The sequence below is a fragment of the Hypanus sabinus genome, chromosome 8 (assembly GCF_030144855.1).
Source record: "Hypanus sabinus isolate sHypSab1 chromosome 8, sHypSab1.hap1, whole genome shotgun sequence".
NCBI classification, from domain to species: Eukaryota; Metazoa; Chordata; class Chondrichthyes; order Myliobatiformes; family Dasyatidae; genus Hypanus; species Hypanus sabinus.
In genome coordinates this window covers 40400639-40415606 of record NC_082713.1, presented here as the reverse complement: position 1 = coordinate 40415606, position 14968 = coordinate 40400639, and the positions used below count along the sequence as shown (strand labels likewise).

General features: G+C 42.3%; 1 protein-coding gene across 2 annotated transcripts in view; it reads right to left on the bottom strand.

Annotated features, from left to right (window-relative positions):
• LOC132398067 (synaptotagmin-like protein 2) overlaps nt 1-14968 on the bottom strand; it is a 67917-nt gene that overhangs the window by 49374 nt on the left and 3575 nt on the right. For both annotated transcript variants that reach the window (XM_059977005.1, XM_059977006.1), the window contains exons 3-4: nt 8503-8596; nt 6362-6464 (exon numbers count right to left, since the gene is read on the bottom strand). In XM_059977005.1, the coding sequence (XP_059832988.1) occupies nt 6362-6464; nt 8503-8596 (197 nt within the window). The remainder of the gene's footprint in view (nt 1-6361; nt 6465-8502; nt 8597-14968) is intronic.

Below are 14968 nucleotides of genomic sequence, written 5' to 3'. Positions count from 1 at the left end.
CAAGCTGGAGGAATTCAGCATCTGTGGAAACGAACAGTCAACATTTTGGGCCGAGACCCTTCGTCAGGACTGAAGAGGGAGGGGGCAGGGGCCCTATACAGAAGGTGAGGGGAGGGTGGGAAGGAGAAAGCTGGTAGGTGCCAGGTGAAAAACCAATCAGAGGAAAGATCAAGGGGTGTGGGAAGGGAAGCAGGGAGGGGAAAGGCAGGAAAGTTGAAGAAGGAATGTAAGGGGAAAACACTATGGGTAGTAGAAGGAGGCAGAACCATGACAGAGGTGATAGGCAGCTGGAAGAGGAGGCAGAGTGAAAGTGGGATGGGGGAAGGGAGGGGAAGGGAATTACCGGAAGTTGGAGAATTCAGAGTTCATGCCAAGGGGCTGGAGGCTACCCAGACGGTATATGAGGTGTTGCTCCTCCAACCTGAGTTTGGCCTCATCATGGCAGTAGAGGAAGCCATGTATGGACATATCCGAATGAGAATGTGAAGCAGAGTTGTAATGGGTGGCATCTGGGAGATCTTGGCTGTTGTAACACTTATTCCTGCAAGCATAAGTGCTACACCTGTCCCTACACCTCCTCTCTTACCACCATTCAGGGCCACAAACAGTCCTTCCAGGTGAGGCAACACTTCACTTGTGAGTCTGTTGGGGTAATCAATTGCATCCGGTGCTCCCGGTGCAGCCTCCTCTACTTCGGTGAGACCCGACACAGATTGGGGGACCGCTTCATCGAGCACCTCCGCTCCGTCCGCAACAACAGACAGGATCTCCCGGTTGCCACCCACTTCAATTCAGCTTCACATTCCCATTCAGATATGTCCATTCACGGCCTCCTTTATTGCCATGATGAGGCCGAACTCAGCGTGGAGGAGCAACACCTCATCTACCGTCTGGGTAGTCTGCAGCCCCTTGGCATGAACACAGAATTCTCCAACTTCCGGTAATTCCCTCCCTCTCCCTTCCCCCATCCCACTTTCACTCTGCCTCCTCCTCCAGCTGCCTATCGCCTCTCTCATGATTCTGCCTTCTACTACACATAGTGCTTTCCCTTCACATTCCTTCTTCACCTTTCCTGCCTATCCCCTCCCTCACCCCTTGATCTTTCCCCTTACTGGTTTTTCACCTGGCACCTTCCAGCTTTCTCCCCTCACCTTCTGTATAGGGCCCCTGCCCCCTCCCTCTTCAGTCCTGACGAAGGGTCTCGGCCCGAAACGTTGACTGTTCATTTCCACAGCGCTGCCCGACCTGCTGAGTTCCTCCAGTGTGCTGTACGTGGTGCAGATAATTGACTGCCTTCAAAATTCAAAGTAAATTTATTGTCAGAGTACATATATATCACCATATACAATCCTGAGGTTTATTTTCTTGTGAGCATATACAGTAAATCCAAGAAATGCAAAAGACTGCACCGACAGGACAGACAAACCACTAATGTGCAAAAGACAACAAACTGTGCAAATACAAATGAAAAAAAAACTAAGCAATAACTATCGAGAACACGAGATGAAGAGTACACAAAAGTGAGTCTTTAGATTGTGGGAACAGTTCAGTGATGGAGTGAGAGAAGTTTTCCCCTCTGGTTCGAGAGCCTGATGGTTGAGAGGTAATAATTGTTCCTCAACCTGGCGGTGTTGATCCTGATTCTCCCGTATCTTCTTCCTAATGGCAGCAGCGAGCAGAAAGCATGGCCTGGATGGTGGGGGATCCCTAACGATGGAAGCTGCTTTCCTGCAACATTGCTCCATGTAGGTGTGCCCAGTGGTGAGGAGGGCTTTACCCTTGATGGACAGGGCTATATCCAACACTTGGAGGATGTTCTATTCAAGGGCATACAAGGCTGTGATGCCGCCAGTCAATATACTCTTCTCTGCACATCTGTAGAAGTTTATCAAGAGTTTGAGGTGTCACGCCGAATCGTGCTTTCTTCATAATGTACTTACATGCTGGACAGATAATAGATCCGCTGAAATGATAACACCAAAGAACTTAAAGTCGCTGACCCTTGTCACTCCTGTTCCCCCAATACGGACCTCTGGTTTCCTCCTCCTGAAGTCAATAATCAACTCCTCAGTCTCATTGACACTGAGTGGAACCACTCAGCAGGATTCTCACCTATATGCTCCTATATGCTGATTTATCACCATGTTTGATTTGACAGTGGTGTCATCAGCAAACTTAAATCTGGCATAGGAGCTCTGTTTGGCCTCACAGTCATAAGCACAAAGTGAGTAGGGCAGTGGACTAAGCACACAGCCTTGTGCTGATGGATTTTGTGCAGATGTTGTTGTCAGTCTGAACTCACTGGGGTCTGCAAGTGAGTAAATCGAGGATCCGATTTCTCAAGAAGGCATTGAGGTCAAGGTCTGAAGCTTATTGATTAGTTTTGATACATGGACCTTCACTGTCCAGATGCTGCAGGGTCGAGTGAAGAGCATATGAAATGGTATCTGCTGTTGACCTGTTGTGATGGGAGGGAACCTGCAGTGGATCCAATTTGCTTCTCAGGCAGGAGTTGATATGTTCCATCACTGACCTCTCAAAACACTTCCTCACAGTAGATGTTCAGTAAGTACTACTGGACGATAGTTATTGAAGCAGGTTTCCATGTGCTTCTTAGTATAATTGAAGCCTGCTTGAAGCAGGTGAGTATCTCAGACTGCTGAAGGGCACGGTCGATCAGTACCGATCTTCAGTACACCAACAGGTGTACTAAGCATCCATCTGGCCTGGATGCTTTCTATATGTTCACCCTCCTGAAGGAAGCTCTCACATCTCTCAGAGTCACTGGGGGGCAGCGGAAGTTTGTGAAGGTTCCTCCATGTCTTAATGATCAAAGCAAGCATAGTAAGCATTCAGCTCATCTGCGAGTGAAGCCTTGTTGTCACCCATGTTACTTGGTTTCATTCAAGCCCTGCCCCAGCTGTCGAGCATTCTTCAGTGATTGAAGCTTGATCTGGAATTTCCAATTCACATGTGAGAGGGCTTTCCAGAGATCTTACCTGGATCTCTTGGTCACCAGGCCTGAAGGCCACTGATCTGTCCCTCAGCAGATTGCAGCTCTCATGGTTGATACAGGGCTTCTGATTTTCTGAGTACACATTCCTCCACAGGCATCTTTATAAAGTCCATTACAATTGTAGTGTGTTCATTCAGATCCTCTGATGTCCTTGTATATAGCCCAGTCTACCGACTTGAAGCAATCCCTTAGCTGCTCCCTTGCCTTACGTGACTATTTCTTTATTGTCCTCATCTCTGGAGCCTTGCTCTTTAGTCTCTGCCTATATTCAGGACAGCCAAGTCATCAGATTTCCCAAGATGCAATCTAGGAATGGAACGGTAGGGACGTCTAATCATAATATATCAATGATCGAGTGTGTTGGGATCCCTGGTGCTACAGGTTATATGTTGATGATGACTGGGCAGATAACTGGATAACTGGCCTAAATGAATTCCTCAACAATAATTTGAAAGGGTTAAGGGCAGGCTTTTTCTTGTTTGCTGATGCTAGAGTACCTGTTTAACATTTGCCTTCGGATGGTCAGCATCACGGCGAAAACTTTCTTAGTAAGTAGAATAGTTGGTACTTAATCATTAGATATTCCAGATTGGGAAACAGAATGCAACAAGACTGCTGTTTTCAAGCAACACAAAGAATATCATACAGTGCTTTTGAAAAATTGCATCTCCAAATCTTCATTTTCATCGTAACATTCAGGATAATTGTTGATACCTTCAAATTCTTCATCATTCCAAACTTGTTGAAGTAGTGAAATGGTTTTGTTTTTGTTTTCATTCCCAGCTATTTCTCGCATCTCCAAGCCTGAATGCTCAAAGCTGCAGTGAGCAAAACTGTTCTGAATTTTCCACTTGCTTTTTCTTGCCAATTAATCAATGATAAAAATCATTGCTTTTTGAACACAAACACATGCAATTGATGCTATTTGAGAATCAGAAACAGGTTTATTATCACCGGCATGTGATGTGAAATTTGTTAACTTAGCATCAGCAGTTTAATGTAATACATAATATAGAAGAGAAAGAAAAAATAATTATAATAAATAAAATAAAAATAACAATAATAAAAAACAAGTAAACCAATTACAGTGTACATATATTGACTAGATTTTTTATAATGTGTGAAAACAGAAATACTGTATATAAAAAAAAGTGAGGCAGTGTTCAAGGATTCAATGTCCATTTAGGAATCGGATGGCAGAAGGGAAGAAGTTGTTCCTGAATCGCTGAGTGTGTATTTTCAGGCTTCTGTGCCTCCTACCTGATGGTAACAGTGAGAAAAGGGCATGCCCTGGGTGCTGGAGGTCCTTAATAATGGACACTGCCTTTCTGAGACACCCTTCCTTGAAGGTGTCCTGGGTACTTTGTAGGCTAGTGCCCAAAATGGAGCTGACTAGATTTACAACCTTCTGCAGCTTTTTTTTGCCCCTCCATACCAGACAGTGATGCAGCCTGTCAGAATATTCTCCACAGTACAACTATAGAAGTTTTTGAGTGTATTTGTTGACATGCCAAGTCTCTTCAAACTCCTAATAAAGTATAGCCACTGTCTTGCCTTCTTTATAACTACATCAATATGTTGAGATGAGGTTACATCCTCAGAGATCTTGATGCCCAGGAACTTGAAGCTGCTCACTCTCTCCACTTCTGATCCCTCTACGAGGATTGGTATCCTGAAAGGAACCTCATTGGTTCCTTTGTCTTACCCGCAATCAGCTCTTTCGTCTTACTGATGTTGAGTGCCAAGTTATTGCTGCGGCACCATTCCACTATTGGCATATCTCACCCTGGTACACCCTCTCATCACTACCTGAATCTCTACCAACAATGGTTGTATTATCAACAAATTTTAAAAACTGTAAGCATGGTGTAGTGTCTATCATTCCACACAAGTGCACCTGATTAACACTATTTAGAAAATGTTCACACAACAGGCTCATGTCCCAATTAAGCGGCATAGTGTCCCAACTAAATGAAAAGAATCCTAGCTACTTTCTCAATTAGTTTTTGTTTATTAAGAGTTGTCCCAACTAAGCAGCTGCCCTGATGGCCCAATTTAACCAGAGTCCACTGTATACAGAAATGAATTAATGACAATTCTGCCGTGTTGGAAGCCTAATATTAATCCCTTATAGCCTCTAGCATTCACACAGCAATGAATTGCCCACTGCCCAATGGATGGGAGAGGACCAGCTCTTTAGTGAGAGATGGGCTCAGGGCTGCAGTCTATGTGGGCCATTGTCGATGACTAACAACAGCTCTAAGTGTGTGGATTGCTACACTCTCTATCTTCAACCTTGATGACAGCTTCATTCTCACCCTCTTTGTCTAGCAATGCAGCTCTCTCAGGCTCAAAGATTTCCATTTTGTTACAAGCTGTTCAGTTCAGTTCAAGTGTATTGCCATGGGCATAAAAATACAGGGTATAATTCCCAAGAAAATTAGCCTTATGTAGCAACTTAACAGTACTTGACAATCCTAAGGTAACATAAGTTATTCATAAAAACTGCATCAAAAACAAAAGAGTTGCTTTACTTTGAAAAACATTTGCTGGAAACCAACTAATGGGTGACCAAAGTTGCTCTACACAAACTGGCTAAAGTTAAAATGAAGGTCAAAGAGAATAATTTAAAAATTATTTCCTCAGATATCCCTTAATGATGTTACTAATGTCATTAGTAATATCATTTGTCAGCAGGTAGCTGACAAAAAATTATAAAATAAGTGATTAGTAGATTTAGTGAATTGTCAAGAGTTCAGCAACTAAAACAAAAAGGGTGAACAGAACAAAAGGAGTAAATGGGAGAGAGTATTTTTAAATTACATGGTAAGTATCTCGGTAAAAAGTACATTCAGGGTAAGGTTACAAAGAATGCTCTTTATTTTGTATCAAGACAGGGATGAAATCACATATAAAGCTTTAAAAAAACAAAAACCATTCAAATAGACTTCAAGAGAAAGAAAGTTAAGAACTACTGATATTAGGAGGAATCACTTTATTTGCCAATAAATAGTCACAGACTGAAAACCTTAGCAATGGAGCACTTGTTGGGGTACCACAACAGCTCAGAGAGGAGACTAAGAGAATGTAAAATGAATGTAAGGTGCTGGTGCATCTGGGACATTTTCCCTTTTCCTATCCTCACATCTCCCTTATTAACAATTCCTTGCAAAGGCAACTATTGTGGTAATGGTGATAAAAAGCTGTTAGAATCTACAAAAAAATCATCTCTTGACTTAAAAGATAGAAAATAAACTGATAACTCTGAATGTCTGCTATAAGAATGGAAGATCATCCACAGATTTCACTGCTGAAACATTAAACTTTCAATACCATCTTGCCTACCTGAGTATCTTGTCTGACTGTTGACCTTGGTTTAATTTGTTGTTTTGTCAGGACATTTTCTACATCACCTGGCTGTTCCTTGGGAGCTTCACCAGTTGCAAAGCTAATGAAAGCAAACACAAATGCATATTTAGCCCTTGTGGTGCATGTAAGAGAGTTATACTGAGCCACTTCCCCACAGCTCAGACTCTCCTTGACCACAAGTCATATTTTGTTGTCAAGGTGACATTATTTACAAGATTATTAACAGGTCTGTAAAACTAACTTTGATTGCAACAATGATATCCTGCATAAAAACACATCCTTCCCAGAATCTGACCAGAATGCCAACACCCTGAGTTCCTTCCACTTTGAATTGTTTTCCAAATATAAAGGGCACACAGATTTAAAAAAAAACTACTTGAAAAAATCCTTAAGGATTTCAACATTAACAAATGAGACCCATGTCCTTCAGAAGGTCAACAAAGTCAACATATAAGATAGATGACTTGGTGAAACCAAATACCTGGCAACTGACTGAAGGGTAACAAGCTTGTTTACATTTTCATGATGCAGTTTAAATAGATTTGTGAAAATAGCCCTCAGATATTTAGAGCAACTTGTGATGCATGTGCTGAGGTGTACCAAGATGCAATCTGTGGTGATATAATTGCCTTCATTCTATTTATCCCAATAGAAATTGATCATTTATCAAATGGTAAATACATACAAGAACATTACAGAAAGTTGCCAGAACCCACTAAAAAAAAGGACAAATCTGGACTTGAGGCTTAAAAAAAACTAGAAATTAATAATGATAATTATGATTTTCTTGCTATTAGAATTGAAAATCATTTTGCAGATTTTGTTAACAAAGTATTGAACCATCATGTCAACCCAAACTTCTTGGAAAAATGTTGGCTTTGATTTAACTTGTTGTGCTTTTTTTCTAACCCACCTGGAGGCCTCGATAGAGTGGATGTGGAGAGGATGTTTCCTGTGGTGGGGGAGTCCAAGACCAGAGCACAAAGCCTCAGAATAGAGGGGCGTCCTTTTAGAATGGAGATGAGGAGGAATTTCTTTAGCCAGAGAGTGGTGAATCTGTGGAATTCTTTGCTGCAGGTGGCTCTGGTGGTCAAGTCACTGGGTGTGTTTAAGGCAGAGGTTGATAGATTCTTGATAAGTCAGAGCATGAAGGGATACAGGGAGAAGGCAGGAGATTGGGATGAGAGGAAAATGGATCAGCCATGATGAACTGGCAGAGCAGACTCAATGGGCCAAAATGGCCTAATTCTGCTCCTATATCTAATGGTCTTATGATCCCTCAGTAGTTTTGTCTGAGAAAGTGGAAATAAATTCGCCTCTGGTGTCTAAACGTACTTCCTTTTCCGTGAATGCTAAAAAGCATAGCCCTTCACCAAGTATCTCCATTGTGTGGTTTATTCCCATGCAACAACTAAAATTTAAGGATTTAAAGATTAGCTTTATTTGCCACGTGTACATGAAAACATACAGTGAAATGTGTTGTTTGCTTCATCGTTTGCCGTGTGCAGCCTGCTGGGTCACCGTGCCGCAGGTGCCAACAGAGCAAGCCCACGACTTTCTAACCCTAACCCGTATGACTTTCTGGAAACTGGAGCAGCTGGAGGAAACCGTTACGGCCACAGAGACAACAGACAAGCCATTCCATAAATAACTACGTTCTAATGTTAAAAGAACGTTAAAAACTTCATTGCACTAATAGAAATGATGGAGTGGTATACAAGTGGAGAAACAGAATATGAATTGGAGGAAATGCAGGCTATTCTCGTGCTCAAAAATTAAATGGGCTCTGAGGAAAGAGAAGAAACTTTGCAACAATTACTGTATTCACAAATCATAGGAAGCTTTCTCCCCCCGCAGTCCTCCCAACTTCTATACATGCTCATTAATGTTGAGGTAAAAAACATTACAGCAATCACATAGTGTCTGACTCGAACAATCACTTTCAGTACATTTCCTAGACTGCATCTTAAATGTTAAATTATCCATGTTTGTAAAACCTGTGTCAATTCCATTAATTCAATGGAGGTGACTCAATTAACTCAATCATCTTCAACAACTTGGATTCAAAGAAGTGATTGGGGAACACTTATTACGATGATATATTTGAGAAAAGTAACCTTGTATTTTCACATTTTGCAGCTTGAGGCAGTTTTGGTTGGGCACGTGGTGGAGTCTGATGGACTTGCTGTTGTTCGATCTTTTCAGCAGTCTCTAGAAAGAGGATAACAGAAATAACACATTCAAAAGGAAATATGATTATTTGCTCAAACTTCAACGTAACTTTTCATACTTTCTCCATCTTTTAAGTTCCATAAATTCAGGATCAGGATTGAATCAAACGAATAGATTAAAACAATTCACATGATTTAAGGCCACGGGCAAAGATTGGGTAGATGGTCAGAATCTTGCCCCCTCGCAGGGTGGAAATGGCAAACACTAGAGGGCAAACCTTCATGAGGAGAGGGGGAAAGTTGAAAGGAGATGTGCAGAGCAGGTTTTTAAGATTTTTACAAAGAGTGTGGTGGACGTCTGGAACATGCTGCTTGGGGTACTGGTGGAAGCAAATGCAACAGCCATGTGTGTTCAAGATACTTCTAGGTAGATACATGAATGTTCAGGGGTGCAAGAATATAGAGTGTGTACATGCAGAAGGAATAACTTTAATTTACTACCATGCTTGGCAGAAACGTTGTGGGCTGAAGGGCCTTTTCCTGGTCTGTACTTCTTTCCTTTCTGTTCACCTTCCAGTGAGGCAATCTTTCTACACCAAGGCTGGATAAATTCCCTTTCCTGTTCTGAGTTACTTGATCATAGACAGTAGCTGGCCTTAGCTGAGGGACTATCCAGAGTCAACGCATGGCATTTCATGATGCTACGGTCGAGCACCACAACAGTGTAGCGGTTAGCACAATGTTACTACAGTTCAGGGCGAAGTTCAGAGTTCAATTCTGGCATCATCTGTAAGGAGTCTGTACATCCTCTCCGTGGAATACGTTGATTTTCCCCGTTCCGGTATCCTCCTCAGTCCAAAGTCCAGTTAGTCAGTAGGTTAACTATTCATTGTAAATTGTCCCATGATTAGGCTGCTGGGGCAGCCCGGCTCAAAGTCCTGGAAGTGCCCAGTCTGCCAAATAAATAAATCTTCAAAAACTGCATTCTAATCAGCCTAGTCAGATAGACAATTGCCATCGGCATTTTTTTCTTATTCCTCAAGTTTGTTTATTTAGTGAAGAAATTTGACAAAACAAGACAGGAATTCAGCTTTACTTAGAATACATTTTCGGATACTCATTCCTTCTATTAACAGTTCTGGAATTGCTGGAGCAACTCAGCAGGTCAGGCAGCCTCTATGGAGAGGAATAAACAGCCGACATCTCAGGCCAAGACCCTTCATCAGGACCTTTCATCTGTACCCTCCAGGCTTACTTTGTCTCCTGTCCCCCACCCACCTATCATCTCTTCCCCTTTTCCAGTTTGATGTTTCGGGCTAAGAGCCATCTGCTTTTTGAATAAAGCAGGTAACAGGATCCTAGTTCCCAATGAGTAGAAACAAATTTTAAAGAAGAATACTGGTGCTGAGACTTCATAGACTTTACAAATACATATACTCAGCCGTCATCACAAACTATTAAAACAATCTACTTTAAAAAAGGAGTTTGACAAGAGTATCAAACAAAATTGAACATCAGGCCACACAAAGACATCAGCACAGGTGAACAAAAGCTTGGTTGAAAGATTAAGTTTAAGAAGGGCATCATCAAAACGTTGAGAGAGGTGGAAGAATTTAGAGAGGAGATTCCAGAGCACAAAGTCAGAATAACCTGGGCAACAGTTGCCATTGGTTGAGCAATAAGAAAAATAAGGATGCACAAGAGACTAAATATTTCCAGGAGATGCAGCAATGGAGCAGATTATGCAGTAATTAGTGGGGGCGGGGAGAGGGGAAGCCTTGGAGAAAACCAGCAGGGGTGTGCATTTAAAATATAAACTTGAGACATTGCAGTCCCAGGAGTAAGGATGAGCTTAAATTGACAGATGAACATCAGTCACCAAGTTGTGGTAGACAAACAATTGCTGACAAAGTTAATTTAGGATGGCACGATAACATAGTGGTTAGAACAACACTTTACAGTACCCGCGACCTGGGTTCAATTCCCACTGCTGCCTGTAAGGAGTTTGTACGTTCTCCCCATGACCACATGAGTTTACGCCGGGTTCACAGTGCAAAGACATACCAGTTGGTAGGCTAACTGATCGTTTTAAATTGTCCCATGATGAGGCTAGGATTAAATTAGTCTTAAAGGGCCTATATCTCAATAAATAAACTTTGAAACGGTACAAGGTGGAAAATTGGACAACACTGGAATTGTGGAGATCCATAAGCCAGTGCTCATCAGAGGATCAAAGGTGGAAATGGTCAGCAATTTTAGATTCCTCAGTGTTATAAATTCAGAGGGCATGTCAAGGGTGAGGAGGGTCCTTATCATGGATACCACCTTTTTGAGGCATGGCTCCTTGAAGACGTTTTAGATATTACAGAGGCCAATACCCATGATGATGGTGCTGATTAATTTTACAACTTTCTGCAACTTACTTTAATCCTGTGCAGTAGCCCTCCCCCCATACCAGACAGTGATGCAGCCAGTCAGAATGCTCTCCATGGTACATCTGTAGAAGTTTTCAAGTGGTTTTGGTGACAAACCAAATCTGCTCAGCCTCCCAATGAAACTTAGCCGCTGTCTTGTCTTTATAGCTGCATCGATATGTTGTGACTAGGTTAGTCCTCAGAGATGTTGACACCCAGGAAGTTGAAATCGCTCATTCTCTCCACTTCTGATCCCTCTATGAGAATTGGTTTGTGTTCCCTCAGTCTATCCTTGCTAAAGACCACAATAAGCTATTTGGTCTTACTAAGGTTGAGTGCAAGATTGCTGCTACGATATCTCTCAACTAGCAGGTACATCTCACTCCTGTATGTCCTCCTGGCACCATCTGAGATTCTGCCAATGATGGTTGCATCATCAGCAAATGTATAGATGGCATTTGAGCTATGCCTAGCCACACGGTCATTGGTGTAGAGAGAGTAGACCAATGGACTAAGCATACAGCCCTGTGATGTGCCAGTGTTGATTGTCAGTGAGGTGGGACCTCTTCTGGGGGCAATATGACCTGTACAAAAAAGTCGGGTTACACCTGAACCCAAAGGGGTCCAATATCCTAGCAGGCAGGTTTAATAGCACTGTAGGGAGGGTTTAAATTTATTTTGCAGGAGGATGGGAACCAGAGTGATAGAGCTGAGGAAGGGGAAAACAGAAATACATAAAAGATAGCGTGCAACAGAAATGATAGAAAGGACAGGCAGGAGGTGAGGCATAAGCACAGCCAGTGGGAAGAGTTACAGGACAATAGAGGTGTGGTACTGTTAAAACAGAAAGCAACAAATACTGGACTGAATACTGGACTGAATCTGTCATATTTGAATGCATCAGCAAAAGAAATAAAATGGACAATCTTGAAATTCAGCTACAGATTGGCAAATATGAAATTGTGGCCATCTCTGAAACATGTCTAAAGGCTGTCTGCCATCGGGAGCTAAATGTCCAAGGATATACAGTGTATCAGAAAGATAGGCTGCTGAGTCCTAGATCTTGGAATTTGCTATAGAATTGTGCCTTTGGAATAATTTCATCAAAATTGCTTGGCGAAAGCAGAAGGCCAGTGCCTAATTAAGAGCAATTTTACATAGGCAATAATTGCAAACCTTGACAACAATGCACTTATTCTATATGAAACATATAGTCCTGCACATATATACAGCCACGGTGCCAAAGACTTTTACACAGTATGTATTTGTCAACATGGAGTGAGAGTGTGAATCTGGTGGGAGGAAAGGATTTTGCAAGGGTGTACAGGAGTGAGATATGCCAACTAGTGGGGTGGTGCCACAGCAACAACTTGGCACAGAACATCAGTAAGACAAAAGAGCTGATGTGGACTTCAGGAAGGATAAGACAAAGAACTCATACCACCCTGATAGAAGGATCAGAAGTGGAGAGATTGAGCAGCTTCAAGTTCCTGGCTGTCAAGATCTCTGAGGATCTAACCTGGTCCCAACATATCGATGTAGTTATAAAGAGGGCAAGACAGTGGCTATACTTTATTAGGAGTTTTAAGTGATTTGGGCATGTCAACAAATACACTCAAAAACTTCTATAGTTGTATAGTGGAGAATATTCTGACAGGCTGCATCACTGTCTGGTATGGAGGGGCAAAAAGAAGCTGCAGAAGGTTGTAAATCTAGTCAGCTCCATCTTGGGTACTGGCCTATAGAATGCTCGGAGCGTCTTCAGGAAATGGTGTCTCAGAAAGGCAGCATCCATTATTACGGACCTCCAGCACCCAGGGCATGCCCTTTTCTCACTGTTACCATCAGGTAGGAGGCACAGAAGCCTGAAGGCACACACTCAGCGATTCAGGAACAGCTTCCTCCCTTCTGCCATCCGATTCCTAAATTGACACTGAAGCTTTGGACTACCTGACTTTTTAAAAAAATATACAGTATTTTTGTTTTTGCACCTTTTTTATCTATGCAATATACATAATTGATTTATTTGTTTGTTTATGTTTTATTTTTCTCTCTCTCTCTCTGCTAGATTATGTTTTGCATTGAACTGCTGCTGCTAGGTTAACAAATTTCACCTCACATGCCGGTGATAATAAACCTGATTCTGATTAGTGAGGATGGAGCATTGTGGGAGGAGTGTGGGACAGGTTGCAGAAAACGGGTGCCAGGGTTGGAGGGTGGCATGGGTGCAGATGTACCCAACACTGACAATCCAGGCAAGGTCTTTTGATTTGATGGGTCCACACGCGAGAACAGTACTGTAATTTAAAAATTAGTTAATCAATGCGACCTGAGATTAATCAGTAAATCCTGAATCTGCGTCAATTCCGTGGTGAAAATCCATCTCAGGATTTCACTTCCTCCAATTTCAGAGAAGTCATCTGATTCCCACAGAAACATAAGCCAATCAAATTATAGGGAATTAGTTAATATTTGCATTGGCATGGCTACATGCTCAAATAAGCTTTCCAATGGATTATTTTCAAGCAGGAAAAGTTGTTAAAACTGCTCTAAACTCTCTAACCAGACATTGCTAAGTGATTGGAGAGAGGTTTTTCACAGGTGTACATGGTATATAGTATTACACATTGATGTAAAAGGTAATTTTTAATCAGCCTGCAGAACCTCAGAATTTTGTGCCTGATGAACGAAACGTTGTTCTACCATGATCATGAAGGACGTATCTGGTTGTGTTCCTACTGAACATTCCTTCCAGCTAGACCAGGGGCTCCCAACCTTTTGTACAGCATGGACCCCTACCATTAGCTGAGGGTTCATTGGACCCCAGGCTGGGAATCCCTGAGCTAGACCATGCCCTATTACCTACCTGCCCCCATGGCAAAGTTTGTGCAGAAGAACACCTCTTGAGCACAAATCAACCAGTGAGCTGCAGGCTTGTCTTCAAGGCTCCTTAAGAAAGGAAATGGCAGATTCTACTGAAAGGCTCCATGAGCGGACTGTGGCCCCTCTGACGGAGGTACCTTCACAGCGCTGGGTAGAGAGTTCCAGGATATAGACCAGCAGTGACAATTTATTTCCAAAGCAGGATTGAGAGGCGCTTGAATGGGAACCTGCTGGTGGTGGTGTTCCCAAGTACCTGCTACTCTTGCCCTTGGTCAAGGATACTGCAGATGTTGTGGAATCCCAGGTGAGAAACTTTAATGCCTTTGATAGGCGCTACACTCTTAGAAGTATATTTTACACCAGTGGTGGGAGTGAAAATGGTAATGGATGGGGTACAAATTAAATGAGCTATTTTGTCCTGAATTGAATTGTGTGGTTTGGGGATTACTACGGTAGTGAGTAGAGAATATTTTAGTGCCATATAGGTAGAGGAGAGGAATTGGCGCAAGAAGGTGAATCACTCAAGGTAAGATACCAGGCTTCTGACCTGCTCTTGAAACAACACCTTTTGTGCCATTAGCTCGACTTGCCATTGTTGCAGGTAATCACTGTCTGGTACTTTAATGTTACCTATCACTGATCAGCCTTACTTGCCGGAAGGCTGCTTTGAATGTTCTACTTGGAGTGAAAATCCTGTGCCTGCAACAGTCTTTATGTGTTTGAGTTCAGGGGAAGCCTGTAATCATCCTTCATACTGAAGGGGAAAAAAAAATCAGTGAAATTGTCTTCTTTTTGTCTGCACCTTAGAGTGCTACTGAGAAGTAAACAAAGCTTTTTAAAAAACCAGAAAAAAATCACACTGTAATGCAAAAGCGGGCATGGCTTTATAGCAGATGTCACTGGGGCAAATTTCTTTACAGAATTGCATTTTTGGTGCTGACAATGAATCCCAATGGAAATGTAGGAGTCAAACTTCCACTGGGTTTCAGCAGTACAATCTCATTCTGTTCCAGGTTGCGCATATTTTCAAATACACTGTACTTTTCTCAGAGCTGTGGGAACAAATTTCAAAGCCTGTTGTAACATCTGGAACACTGGCTGAGACCCAATTTACA